The 15,150-nt window shown below is 44.8% G+C and overlaps 1 protein-coding gene across 1 annotated transcript in view; it reads right to left on the bottom strand.

Annotated features, from left to right (window-relative positions):
* GMDS (GDP-mannose 4,6-dehydratase) overlaps window positions 1-15,150 on the bottom strand; it is a 489,690-nt gene that overhangs the window by 390,940 nt on the left and 83,600 nt on the right. Inside the window, exons 3-4 of the mRNA XM_007452102.1 lie at window positions 10,389-10,476; window positions 8,781-8,890 (exon numbers count right to left, since the gene is read on the bottom strand). Of these exons, the coding sequence (XP_007452164.1) occupies window positions 8,781-8,890; window positions 10,389-10,476 (198 nt within the window). The remainder of the gene's footprint in view (window positions 1-8,780; window positions 8,891-10,388; window positions 10,477-15,150) is intronic.

The raw sequence follows: 15,150 nt of genomic DNA, 5'->3' as shown, positions 1-15,150 counted from the left end.
GTTCTCCCGATCCCACAGGAGCAAGTGTCGCTGGTCTCCCGTAGCCTTTAGGGAAACGCACACAGCGGCACAGTGCTCAATATAAGAGCTGTGCATCGAATTGAACTACCGTGACCGAAAAGGCTGTGGTTATCCCTGAGGAGTCAGTCCTCTGGGTTTCGTTTTAGCATCGCTGACAGGCTACCATCACACCCTGCGGGGCTGGATTTGGGGGCCTTCCAGCTACACAAACACTGGTCCTCTGCGTTCGTCCTAACCGGGTCCCTCCAGAAAGAAAACACAAAGCTCTTAATTCAGACCTCCTGCACTGTGGTCAGTGGTGGGAGTGACAAGAGAGGTGAGCCTGGGCCCACCAGGGTCCTGTGCTGCCTGCCCCGCCCTGCCCTGGTCTTCTAAGACCAGCCCTCTGACAGGCACAAGGCACCGTCTGACAAGGTCCCGTCTGGCCTCCCCCGTCACCAAATGCAGGTTCCGGGCGGCACTTTGTGAAACAGGGGCTGGGCAGGCTCATCGACCTCTTCCACCTCAGAATTCTGTGGCCCATTTAGTAAAAAACAAGGGTCTGAAACATCGTTTTTCTCTTCCTAATATGTCATAACAGGTGAACATTTCAGCGGCAGGAACTACGGACATCTGAATGAGGAAGACATTCTTGCAAAGAGTTCCCAGCAGCAGTGTGGCAAAGGGCAGGCCCCCCCACGGGCAGCAGCGACGGTGCCCTGCAGCCGCTCGCTGCCACCTTGGCCTCATGTCAGCCTCAGCGAGGAGCAGAGAGCACCTGGATCGGAGGGCAGAGCAGCCCAACGTGCGCCCCTGACCCCCGGCGGCACCGCCGCCCTCGGGCTGGACTGGCCCCCTTCCCAGGGGGGTGACTGCTGTGCACCGGACGGTAGGAGGGCCTTACTGAGGAGCTGACGCCTGAGCACAGGCAGGGAGCAGTTAGGGAACAAGACCATGAATATCGAGGACAGAGCAGCACCATGGAAGCAAGCGCAGAGGCCCACAGAGAAGCAAGTCTTGGGACCCGCAAGACGAGGTGCCCGCCCGTTTCACAGGGGACGAATGGGGCCTGCAGGTGACGCGAGCTGAAGCCAGCAGCGCGGGGCCTGGGCTCTGGGCTGGGCATCCTGACGTGGGAGGTCCTGCCTGTGCTCCAGTGCCCACGGACACCTCCTTCCCTCTGGCTCCAGGACACAGGCTTCTGCTCTGAAGCTCTTCACACAGCAGTTTGCACACGTGAGCTGCCACATAGAGTGCAGGGGGGCACGACGGGCTCCGGTGCAACCAGGCGGGAAGGGCTGGGCCTGGCCCAGCCTGAGGTCGCCCTGACAGCCCCTCCCCGACGGCGAGAACGATGCCCCCGGCCCCTCCTCACTGCCCTGCTCTTCTCACACTCCCTGCCGGCTGGCCAGGCTCCGAAATAAATATGTGGGGGAGCAAGGCCCAGGAGAACAGTCCTCTATGCTGTCTGTGGGTCCCGACCCTCCTGCACCTGCACAGCAAAGGCCACACTGGTGCTTCTGTTCTGTTCCAGAACTGGGTGAGTCAGGCACGAAGTACACGTCCCCCCAGGCACCTGCCCTGCCCCGCAACGCAGTCGTCCCAGTGTACCCCGTCACGCCCTGGGTTAGAGCAGCCCCAGGAGGTGTGGGCTTCCTCCCCATAAATAAGAGACAAATGGCGGGGGATGAAAGTGGTGGTGGTAATCATGATGATGGGGGTGGTGGTGGTGGTGATGGGGATGGGGGGGGGGGGGGGGGGGGGGCTAGGAGCAGCCAGGAAAAAGCCACTGGAGAGGGCACTTCTGTCTCTCAGGAGATTAAACTGCACAGTCCCCTCCCCGGGGCCCCGTTTCTTCCCCAGCTTCACTCGCTGCACTGGCTTCTCTGCCTCCCGGATGCTGAGGCGCTGCCTGGCCACCCCGCCAGCCACTTGGCTCACAATCAGCTCCACTTCCTGCCCTGCCTCCTGGGCTGGAAGCCCCACCAGGAAGACAATTAGACTCGGCCCCTCTGCTCCCAATACTCAGATCCGCTAGCCGGTCCCGCACAGCTGGACAAGGAAATCCTGCCCCGCACGCCGCCTGCCCCAGGTACCTTCTGGGCACGTAGGCCTCCTGGCTGTCGTGAGACAAAATCAAACAAATGACCCACAGAGAGTCGAAAAGGAGATAATGAAGATAATTCGAGAGTTAGAAAACAAATGACACAGAGGGAGTTATTCAGTTTCAATGACAGAAAGTCAAAGACTTAATAACGTCTTGAACACTGAGAAGGGATTTGAAAATCGTTCTCAAAACTAAAAAAAGAAGAGCAAATGACTTTCTGTCTCCACAAAAGACACAAGGAAAAGAAAAAAGCTTAAGAAGAAACTTAGGTATGTGGGGAAAGTTCTTAAGGTGAGGACTGTTTTACATTAGAATTATTACTAATGGAGATCATCATTTTCTTTGATGGTCTTTAAAACAAGCTGTCGAATATACAGATCTGAGTTTTGATCCTGGATTGGCCGGTCACCCGACGTGTGACTCAGAGCAGCAGGTAGCTTCACTCATAAAATGAAAATCATATTAAATTATTTCTAAAGGTCCTTTTAGCTCTAACATTTCATGATTGCATCATTTTCATTTTTAAAAAATTAAAAAGGCAATTCCAACGTGACACTGTGAGACCAAAGGGTCATACTGGGCTAGATTTCCTGTAGACAGATCTCGTCCAACAGTATGACTTCAAGAATGAAGTCTGATTATCAAAGAAGCTGTGAGAGACGGTGGAAAACTCCCAAGTCAGGACAGTAACGAGTGCTGAACAGATAAGAAATTTAGGACAGAAATTAATGAAAAATATTATTTACACAGTAAAAATTTTAAAAGAACAATAAAGCAGGCTCCTAAAACATTTCCTCATCAAAATGGGCAGGACTATGTATATTGGATAATTTGTCCCTACTTGGGTGATGTCACCACGCTAGGTTTAACTACTTTTAATAACTAGTACATTTCAGTCATCTCTCACTTTCTCCTACATAAGATCAAATCAGCCTCTCAATGACCTACACTTCATGACTCATAATTTTTCTGTTTATGATTCAGAAAAATGTCTTCAGTCAGTATTTCCCAGACTGCTGTGGGTTTATTCCAAGAACCAATTTCATCTTCATTGGTTTCCTACAGGAAACCAGACCAACTTCCTATTATTTTATTTTCCTTACTTTTAGCATACCATAGCCCACATCAAATTAACTGGAAGTGAGAGTGATAGAAGGCTCTATTCTGCACAAAGAGAGGCCAACACAAACAATGCCCGGTCTAGAAGTCACGGATTCAAAATGAAATGCAACGTGTGCTAATATTAGAGCTTTCTTTCAAAGGAGCTCCAAACCAAATAAGAAGAAACATATTTTAATTAACTTCTTACAAACATTCCACTGCCAGAAAGAGCTTTTGTTTAAAAAGTACTGTCTATGAATGCAATAAATGCTACAAAGCTGATTAATACAGAGAAATTAATTATAAGGAACAAAATACGTGTTTTCCATCCTAACCCCCTCACAAGCTGCTGGGAGAACAGGTAGGCAGCTGAAGGCCAACACACAGAGCTGTGGAGGGGTGGGCAGGGGCACAGCTACGCCCCCCGAGCCAGCCGCAGTCTGTTGTCACCAGTTGTCCTTCCCAGCCAGCCCCTCCCCACACCCGCTCTTTCCACCGCTAAGAACCCATCTGACATCAGACCGCACAGGAAGAGGGGCACGGGACACGGGCTTTCCAAAGACACTCTGACGGTGGCTTGCACTCACACTGCTCCTCCAGAGCACTAGGAGTGCCCGGGAAGTATGCGTCCTCACTGACTACACGCTGCTCGGAAAAAGAGTTCTGAACGTGGAGAATTCTGGTATAAACATGTATCAGATTCTTCTTAGATTCTTTCCACTCTCAGCTTTACAAGCTCACATAGTCACTAGCTGGCAAGGAATTTATACCAAATTCAAAAGCTGATGCACTGAAGGAAGAATGCATTTAAGGCGCATATTACACACAGATAAACAAGAAACCAGAAACATTAGCACAGCGGTTCTCAAACTGAAGCCCCCACACCAGGGTCAGCATCTCCTGGACACATCCTGGGAAAGGAAGACCGCACGAATCAGACAGGCTGCTGGGCGAGGCAGGACTTTCCTAGGAAAGAATCCACTCAATTTACGACCCTTCATAACACTTGACTTCTGTGCCCCTCGCCTTCCGGATAATTCCTCTTCCGCATCGCTAAAGTGCTCTCCCTGAAAGCCCCAAACCAGCCCCACCCTAACCACAAAGGCCACGACGCCTGCCTGCTCGTCACTCCTGTGCACGCCTCTGAAGCCCTAGCGCGGCAGACACCACCTCCTGCCTGAACCACCTGGTCTCTTGGCTCCCTCACACAATTCCACCCTCCTGCCTCTTTGACCCCACCTCCCTGTCAGCCATGACGCCCCTCACAAACGCTCCCAGGCCCCAAGGCTCCATCTTCATCCACTCCTCTGTTTTCATCTGCTGCCTTGGCTTCGGTCTCTCAAGAACTCCCAGGACTGAACTCCAAATCTCTCTCAAACCTCACAGCATACTTTCAATTGCCTTTGACCTGCATTGCCTGAATGTCCTTCAAGTACCGCTGGTAGGAGGAGTCCAAGAGGGAGCCTCTCACGCACCCCCCCCAACTCAGCAGTCCCTCCTCGGACGCCTGCTTCTAGCACCGGGACCATCAGTCATCTGGCGTCAGTGCCCTACAGCAGCCCTTCCCTTCCTCCCCAGCCGCGTGTCTTGTCGGCAGAGGGTCAGCCCTACAGGCCTCCTGTTGCATCCTCCTCATGCCCACTTCGACTGCCACCACCTTCACCCAACAACTTCTTACTCTTCTGAAGCCCCACCTGTAGACTCACCTCTGAATCTATTTGTCTCCTGTTCAAAAACAAGACCAGGACGCCCACCCTCACCACTTTCATTCAACATAAGTCCCATAAGCCACAGCAATCAAAGAAGAAAAAGAAATAAAAGGAATCCAAATTGGAAATGAACAAGTAAAACAATCACTGTCTGCAAATGTCATGATGCTATACATAGAAAATCCTAAAGATGCTACCAGAAAACTACCAGAGCTTGTCAATGAATTCAGTGAAGTTGCTGGATACAAAATTACTACACAGAAATCTGTTGCATTTCTGTACACGAACAATGAAAGATCAGAAAGAGAAATTAAGGAAACAATCCCATTTACTATCACACCCAAAAAATACCTAGGAATGAACCTACCTAAGGAGGCAAAAGACCTGTACTCTGAAAACTATGTGATAGTGATGAAAGAAACCGAAGACGACACAAACAAATGGAAAGATATACCATGTGCTTGGATTGGAAGAATCAATATTGTCAAAATGGCTATACTACCCAAAGCAATCTATACATTCAATGCAATCCCTATCAAATTACCAATGGCATTTTTCAAAGAACTGAAAAAAAATTTTTTTAACTTGTATGGAAACACAAAAAGACCCCAAATAGCCACAGCAATCTTGAGAAACAAGAACAGAGCTGGAAGAATCTCATTGAGCAAAAGATGCTAAACATCACTAAATATTAGAGATGCAAACACCCGTCAGAATGGCCATCATCAAAAAGTCTACATATAATAAACGCTGGAGAGGGTGTGGAGAAAAATGAACCCTCCTACACTGTCATGGGAAAGTAAACTGGCGCAGCCACTATGCAGAACAGTATGGAGGTTCCTTAAAAAACTAAAAAGAGGGTTATCACATGATCCAGCAATCCCACTCCTGGACATATATCCGGAAAAGACAAAAACTCTAATTTGAAACGATACATGCAACCCCGATGTTCGCTGCAGCACTATTTACAATAGTCAAGACATGGAGTCAACCTAAGTGTCCATCGACAGATAAATGGATAACGAAGATGTGGTACATATGTATATAATGGAATATCACTTAGCCATAAAAGAGAGAAATAATGCCATCTGCAGCAACATGGATGGTCCTAGAGATTATCATATTAAGTGAAGACGGCCAGACAAATATCATACATCACTTATACGTGGAATCTAAAAAAATGATACAAATAAACTTATTTACAAAAAAATAGACTCAGAGACACAGAAAACAAATTTATGGCTACCAAAGGGGATAGCAGGGCGGCAGGGGGAAAGATAAATTAGGAGTTAGGGATTAACGTACACACACTACTATATATAAAATAGATAAACAAGAAGAAACTGCTGTATAGCACAGGGAACCATATGCCTTACAGTAACCTATAATGGAAAAGAATCTGAAAAAGAATATATATACAATTGGATCACTTTGCTGTACACCTGAGACTAACACAACATTGTAAATTAACTACTGCAATTTAGAAAATGGCTAATTAAAAAAGAAACACGTGGAGACCTGCCCAAACACAGCCCACCTCCCTAGCTGCCCACCTCCCATTTCTCCCACCAGACTTCTTGCTTAGGACCTAGGCAAGACGTAAGCAACCTAGGACGCTCATCATGTTGCAAACACATCCCAAGTCTTCTCTCTTCTGACTCTCAGCCTTGTATTGTCACCTCAATTTCAACTACCCGTTCCCACTAACGACGTCTGTAAGCTTCCACCCCAAACCTACTCCCTGACACCATGCACGATCTCGTGGGAGTGAAGTTCTCTCACCCCATCTCTAAAAACCCAAAGACATCAGCGCCAGCCTCTGTCACCCGTGGGAAAGGAGTCCCTCCATGACAGAGGTGGGTTTCATGCATCCCTGGGTCCTCCACTCCACCATGCACGCAAATACCGTTGAAGGGATAAACTATCTTATGAGTCAAAATTCATCTTCGATTAAGCACCATTTCTGCCAATTAACAGGCCTTTAGGCAAAGCTGGCAAAACACAATAAAACCAGGTAAACTTCACATACAGGGCCACTTAGAAGGAATCGGCTCAACCTCCTGTGCTTTCTGTACTCACGGTACAGCCACCCTAGGGTAATAACCAGACACACTCAGCACCATTTCATGTACGGAAAGCATATCAGACTTTTTGAACTACAGAACGTTTTGGAAAAAGGAGAAGACTGACTCATTTAATACTAACATGACAGGGGAAGGCCTTCTATACATAAATCTTTATAAAATTTCCTGCATCTTCCCACTATGCCAGTATAGGACTTCTAGAGGCGATAAACTATCTACCATCACAAAGGAAAGTCTTAATCTAAAGGAAACTGAGTAACAGAGCACTCATTCCAAAACATTCTATTTTGCCTGGAGATACCAAGAAGCAGCTAGATAAATTAAAACGTGGAAGATGGACTACCTGCCTCAGCCCAGGATAAAGTCTTCATGCCTGGAGTGACAGTTATTGCTTCTCTATATGAAAGGGGGAACAGCTGCTCAAGCCATGGCACACAGGAAATACCCTTTCAGATGGAAAATACATTTAGAATCACTCAGAAAAATAGCCCTATTTTTCTAAGCTAAAGCCCCTGACACCTTCCACAGCCCAAAGCTTAAGCCTGGATACAGAACAGAATCTTCGGAGGTTAAGAAAGGAAAAAAGTACCTTCCAAGACAGCAGAGACAGATAAGAAGTATCATTATTGGCTGATCTGTTGCCATCCTCCGAAGTTACCACCTCAGAGAAAAATGTACTGTGAGGGTTTACGCTCAAATTTTAAATTTGGTATCAATTATAAGACTGAGCTTCCCACTTGCTTCTCCTACTATGTTCTACCTTTGGTTTCATTTGATCTAGTTTATAATTTCTCCCTTAAACTAGCAGAGATATAAAACAAGCATATCGCTTCCATTCCACCCAAAGTTGGAGATGTGGAGAAATAGCCAATCACCTCAAATACTTTCTGCAGTAAGAGTGCTGAATTCACTCATTAAACAGCAAAAAATGCTGCTAGATTTTCTGTTCCTTTTTTTTGGGTGGCAGGGGGCAGGTGCTGTTTTAACTTAGAGTCATTTGCTTTTATTTCTATGCTCCACTAACTATCCTGATTGAATAAGTATCTAAATAGAACTCATATCATCCCTGGCTTCAGTTCACTCACTAAGTTAGCACTATAATACAGCAACAAAAACTTGAATTAAGCAGATTGCCAGAACCCTGGGGATTGGCTTCTCAGGTTTACTGCGATTTGTTCTAGAAAGAAAAACTAAGGAGAGGTAGATAGACCACCAGAGGATCTGCCTGAATAAAGGGAAAGAAATCAACATGAGCTGTGTCATACTGAGACAAGAGGCTAAGAAGAGTTTTTCTTCCAATAATTTTTACTACTCACAAGAAAAAGTTAATTCCATTAATTTTGACATGTTGGCACTCAAAAGTACTATTTTCTCAGCCAGTAATATCATCACTACCAAAAATTAATATTAAAATACAAGTTTTATTGACTTAATTTTCCAACATTTGAACAAAACACTTCATTCACAATGTGAGTTGAAATGGCAGAAAATACATCCAAGTGAGGTTCGTGACTGTAAGATCAACCCCAAATAAATAAATACTTTTACTCTAATGTCGGCAGTAAGATTTTATTACATTATTCAGTAACAGAAAATAAACTTTAAAAAAAATGTATTAGCATTTCTATAAGCACTCATTAATACCCAAACTAATACCAAGAATCAAACTTGAGGACCAGGATTAGTGGCTGCCGTACTGTGTGAAGAGGCAACGGACAAAAGTAAAATACAGAACTCAGGAACACAGCCAGAGAAACCATGATAAGGAAAACGGCTCACCTTGACGTGGCTCTGGGCTCCGAGGTTGTAGATCTCGGTCGGCTTCACTTCATTGATGATCTTTACGAGGCAGGTACTGTCGGTGAGGTCACCATAGTGCAGTTTCATGTCTTTAGGATTGAAACACATACCATTAGATAGAAGGAAACAACATAGGCCCAATTTTTTAACACAGCAACACTGAAATGTGTATTCTGAAAGTCTGAAAACCAGATTGGTTCTGGAGTAGCAGTCTGCAACTGTCATCTGTAAAGAAACTAGATAGTAGAAAGAGACTCCCATTTGTTGCTATGTCTATAAAGGATTTGTAAAAACTCAGATGAGCTTTTTAAAAAAACATAATATCATGACAGGTGTTACACAATCAGCGTATCTTACGGCGCCCCGGTGGCTGTAAGACATGTCACATAAGAATGAGATTCAGACAAAGAAAATCTGGAAATAATGCGTATACCCTCGAACGAAATATGTTAACACGTTGATAGTAGTGAAGATAGCTCTATTCAGATACTTTTATCTAGCGATTTTTCAGTCCTTCGTAAACATCAGTCCTTAAACCATCCATGACGTGCCTGACGTATACATAACTGATTAAAGGACAGCTAGCTTGTTCTGACCCCAGATCTAAGCAGATCCTCACACTGACTTCACTAGTGTAAGAAGGTGACACAGGCGGATGGGCATCCTGCTAACTGGATACTTTCATTAATTTTACATAATATTGATCTGCATCTAGGTCCAATGGCAGTACCATTCTACACTTTGCACAAAATGATGATAATTTTCAAGGAGGATTCACTGAATAACCTAAATATTAAGGTGGAAAGGGTACTAGTAGGTCATCTTCCTGATGACATCACTACCTGTACAACTAACCCAAACCTTCCAATGTTCAGGGCCCTGAGGTGAATACAAGCCATCTGGATCATCCCTGCTGGCGGGAAACACCCTGTGCCCTCGTCCCAGCTCTGACTTTCGCGTGCTATGGAGGCTTGATAGAGTCACACCCTCTCTCTGCTTCCATCTGTAAAATGGTCTCATTCACAACCTCAGGAACTGCTGTCAAGGTCAAATGAGAGAACACCGCAACTGTGTGATGTACTCCCTGCAATTGTGTTACCAAAAATAACAAACGACTGCAAATACTGACAACTGCCCGTAAAGCAATTTAAATATATTTTTGACTGCCATCTGCTTTTGGACCTGTCTTCACCAATTATTTCTAAAATTAAATAAATGTACAAAGACTGCTTGACTTGATTAAATGAGACCAGACGTGAAAAGCAGAGGAGGGCTCTGAGTGTGGAGCTGATCTGACTCGAGGGCACAGGGACACCTGGAGACGGGTGATCAAAGGCTTGTCTGCTCTGGCCTCTCGAGCAGCCTCACCTGATGGTACCCTCGTGATGGCCTAACCGTGGTGACACCATGGCCCAGGGCAGCAGGCAGTGAAGGGTTTTCAAAGCATGCAGATAGCATTCAGTGCAGGTAACTCATGGGTAAATAACTGCGATTTGATGGGCTTTGAGAAAAATGATGTTTGAAAATACCTTATCATAATATACGAAGTTACACAGAAAGAGAGTTTAGAGAAAGAAAATGACTTACTTCCTTCAATATGAGCCTGGGGGTTCTTATACAGATGTTCAATTCGACCAGTATTGAATGAACTGGATCGCCGTACAATTCCATGGACCTGCATTTTTACCGTGTGGAAGGATAAGGGTAAGTTATAAATATGCAGTGAGGATTCGTAAGCAACGTTATTCTGCAAATGTTTAGCTTCGTGAAAAAAACATATAACTGTCATTTAAAGACCTTATTTTAAATTAGCAGGAGCTCTGCGGCTCACTCTCCCCCCACCCCACCCCCGCCCGCTGGCAGCTCCCTCCATCTCTCTCCAGTGTTTCTACTGCCACAGTCCCGACGAAAGTAATTAGATAATGACGTGACTTCACAGTGAGCGCTCGGTTGTAGATACTCAAATGTCTCCTTTTCCAAACACACACACACTTACGGTCCTACTGCTGACAAAAATATCTCTTCAATTTGAAACCGAAGACAGACCAGGCAAGGCCGTATCGGTCACACAGCCTGGACAGCTCTTCAACCCAGAGCACGAGGAGAGGGCTCTGATGCCTCCAGCCCTGCCCAGTGCCCCCCGAGCTTTGCATCTGGCACCGATTCTTTAAATAAATACGTATCTGGGTCCATAAGAGAATCAGGGAGCCGTTGCTTTTATGCAGCTGTGTGGAAAAGCTAAGAAAGCTAAATAGCATAGGTTAGGGCCAAGACGTACGTCCTATGAGATTTAAGGCATGAAGGAAACTCAAATGAAGGGAGGATTTCTTTTTTTAGTTTTTATCTTTGACTTAACCATGACAAGTGTGAGGGAAAAAAGTCATTGGAACCAGAACACATACCTGTCCGATGCTGAAGAAAAGACTATTTGTGTCTGATACATTAGAGACATTGTTCAGGACCTGGTCTCACTCCCTTCTTTGTGCTGCCAGTGCTAATACCAGCTTATGTCACCGGCTGCCCACGTCCCTGTGCTGCTGGTGGCAGTTTTAGTCCTTCTCTTATTTTAGAAGCGTTCCTTCTAATGCTGGGTAGTTTCATTTGCAGCTGAATACACTTCTATATTTTAACTCAATTGTTTTCTGTCTATTTCGAACAAAAATTAAACCTTGGCATGACTCAAATATTCCAAGTGCAGGGGGGAAATTATAAGCACATAAGACTTTCTTTCAAATAGAAAGAAATGTCGTCGTCACTTTACACGGCATACATGAAAAATTGACTTCTGCAAAGGGTACAACACACCCACAATTAATAATTCTGTTGGTTAGATACTTTAGCCAAAGAGCTAAAACCACATTATTTTCCAAAAGAACTAAACCCAAGAAAATTTTGTAAACATGAAAATATTTTAAGACAGGAATATCGCAAACTTGGTTGACATTTCGGGAGGCAAACAGTAAAATCTAGGAAACGTTAAATTGCAATTCAGGTTTACGTATCCATTACGTAATTCAAAAGTAGAGAGAATAATACTTACATTAAGCTTAGAATTAATTCAACTTCATGGTCTCCAGTTTTTCAAGTTGTTAATTATAAAGTTCAACTACTCTGTAAACTTAATAAACTTTGTTTAATAAAAACCAAGTTCACATATACACCTATACATATCAAAACTGGTGTTTACCACCAAAATTATTTCTGAAATACGGAGATCTCAGATGTAAGCTGAGCTTGATTTCATTGGACAGAGAGGAATTCATATGTTCTAAAAACAGATAATTTAGCTTTGACAATTAAAAAAATAATAATATGATTTAGTCTATTTTTTTCTCTTGATTGCTGGCTTCTGGATAAGTCACATATCCCAACAGCCCAAAACAAAGAGAAATGCTATATACATATACATTTTATATCAACATAGAGGACTGATAAAAATATTCAATGACATTGATGGATGCAGTATGAAAATCAGACAATTACCCAAAGTCACAGCAAATAAATAACAGAGGACTCTACTGTCACACTTATAACCAAACACATTAAGCACTAGTTTGGGGTCTTTTTTTTAATACAAAAAAAAAAAAAGCTGTGCTTTAATTTCCCCTCACTCCCAACTTTTGGTATGTGTATACAGGGAAAGAAAGACCTGCCAAATGCTTAATCCATGACAGCAAGTATTATTCTAAGAACTAATGAAAGCTGAGTCTGTCTACTTCTGAGACAGGTGAAATACAAACTTTAAGACAAGCCAAAATGTGTGCAAACTGGATAATCTAGTTAAGAATTTGAGATTAGCGGCTTTTTCTTTACAGAAGGGAGGTAGGCAGGATTTTTTGTTTGTTTTTATAAGGATTTTCGGAGAAAAAGAAACGAGTTAGGAAACCAAAGTGGAAAAGATAAATGAGCTAAATTTGATTCCCGATAAAATTAATTAAAATCGTTATTAAATTATAGCAGTTCAAAAACAAAATTTCTGAAAAACTAAGGTGTTAAACAGAAGTGAGCATTTTTGACAAAAAATTTCAAGTCCCATTTAACTAAGTGATGAAAAGGAAAATTTCAAGTTCTCACGATGTCAGAACAAAGTTGGTTTGACTTCAAAACCCAGAGTCAGATTAGGCAGTATAAATGCACAGAAATGTGACTGATGGATTGATTGATTACAGTCGAGAAAACAGAAAATTATTACCACTGGATTTTAAATTCTTCAGTGTCTAGATTTCTCTTGGAGGCAAGGATGCCTCCCAGGGATGTTTAATGCAACCTGCTTCTGAAAAGTCTAGATGACGTCGGTCACACCAGCACACACATGGCAGTGACCGTGCACAGACACTGTTCTCTGTGGACATTAAATCACTGAACCTTCACAACCACCTTCGTATCATGACTCCCATCTTACAGGTGAGGACGCTGCCTGAGACCACGCCACCAGCACGTGGTTCTGTTAAAGGTGGACGTGGCCCATCGTGCCAACACTCAGTATGGTTTCAGAGCGAAAGCCACAAAAAGCTTTGACTTTTTTGCACCCAGGCTTCTATCAATAGGATTACCAACAACTCAGAAAAAAGGATCCACAGATCAAGAACGGAAGCACAGGAACTCCAGTTCTAACAAACAGTCTCTCAGGGATGACTGCACAGTCCGTACACCCCATTTCTTTTCTGCTCTCCTGAGGCCCCCTGGTTACAGTTCCTCTCCTGGAAGGGAAACCCACGATTTACCTATTCTCTAATTTTACATTCTGATTCACTGTGTTGTCACTGTTACCAAGTTAATTAATATAGATTTCTCACATATTCCCAGATACATTCTAGCTTTTGAAGGGTTTGACTTTGTCTTTCATTTTTCTGGTTTCTCTTTGTATTTTGCACAAAATAAGTACAAAAGTATATTGTTGGCTTATCTGCTAACAGTGATGCTAGAAGGCACTGAGAAACCAGAGGCACATTCACAGGAAGCTTCACTCCGCTTTCCCTGGCGACGGGAAGGAACACACGCAGAGCCGGGACCCGGGCAACGTCACACACCCGCCCTTTCCTGATGCCAAGTAACAGACTAGACCGAGGGCCTCCTGCAAAATCTGCGTCCCTCGGCCGGTCAGCACCAAGCACTGTGCCACCCACCTGTCCTGTTAAGACTAAGCTCCACAGGCCCACAGAGCTCCTCTGGACTGCTGTCCACGAGCGTCTCACCTGACCTTGGTGGCGACCTTGGGGACACATGCACTCATCATCTAAGTCTCCGAGAGGCCACGGAGTCAGCAAGTGGCGGGAAAGGATAAGGACGCAGTCCAGCACCCAGCTCAGGGGCTGCCTCGCCACCGCGAGCTGGATGGCCTCGCTCACCTCCCTGCTCTGAGCGGCCTGACACGGGTACAAAGGAGAATTACCCTCTGCATTTCAACAATGTGTAGAATTAAATCCATAAAGCCATAAAGATGGTTTTCTATAAACGCTGAGAATTCTTGGCTCTCCTCATCATGAGATGATACCTACACACATTCTATAAATAATGAACACATGTTAGATCTATTCTCTTTATCTTTATGCCCCCCATGTTTAATCTGGAGCAAAATTCAAGAAACCAGCAGCATTAAAAACTTTAAACCTGGGGCTTCCCTGGTGGCGCAGTGGTTGAGAGTCCGCCTGCCGATGCAGGGGACGCGGGTTCGTGCCCCGGTCCGGGAAGATCCCACATGCCGCGGAGCGGCTGGGCCCGTGAGCCGTGGCCGCTGAGCCTGCGCGTCCGGAGCCTGTGCTCCGCGACGGGAGAGGCCACAGCAGTGAGAGGCCCGGGTACCGCAAAAAAAAAAAACCTTTAAACCTTTAAAGGGTCTCCCTTCTCAGTGAGGAGGGGACCCTGGATGAAGCAATCCATCTTTTTTACGTTACATTGTTCATTCAGTACATGATCAGAGGGGACCTCCCTGACGGTCCAGTGGTTAGGGCTCCATGCTCCCCACGCAGGGGGCAAGGGTCCGATCCCTGGTCAGGGAGCTAAGATCCCGCATATGCCGCATGGCACGGCCAAAAACTGAAGTATTCCCATGCCTTGACGTGGAATGACGTCCATAATATACCGTGAATTGAAAAAAAAAAACAAAAAAGAACATGATCAGATGCATGGATTTCAGAGGACACATTAGGTGACCAGGCCCCGCAGCTTCAGAAATCTAAGGTGTGTGGTCAGACGAGGTATTTAAGCATGACTAGCTAATCTATAACACATGAGACTCCTTTTCAAGGCATACACTAACACTTCCCTCTGCTTCAAGGTTAGCCAGGCTTTTTGTACCTTTACTTTGCTGCTTTTTTTTTTTTTTTTTTTTTTATTTTTTTTTTTTTGG

This window comes from Lipotes vexillifer, unplaced genomic scaffold, assembly GCF_000442215.2.
Source record: "Lipotes vexillifer unplaced genomic scaffold, Lipotes_vexillifer_v1.1 scaffold1162, whole genome shotgun sequence".
Lineage (NCBI taxonomy): Eukaryota > Metazoa > Chordata > Mammalia > Artiodactyla > Lipotidae > Lipotes > Lipotes vexillifer.
The sequence above is the reverse complement of the archived record's forward strand: the minus strand, read 5'-3'. Positions and strand labels throughout refer to the sequence as shown.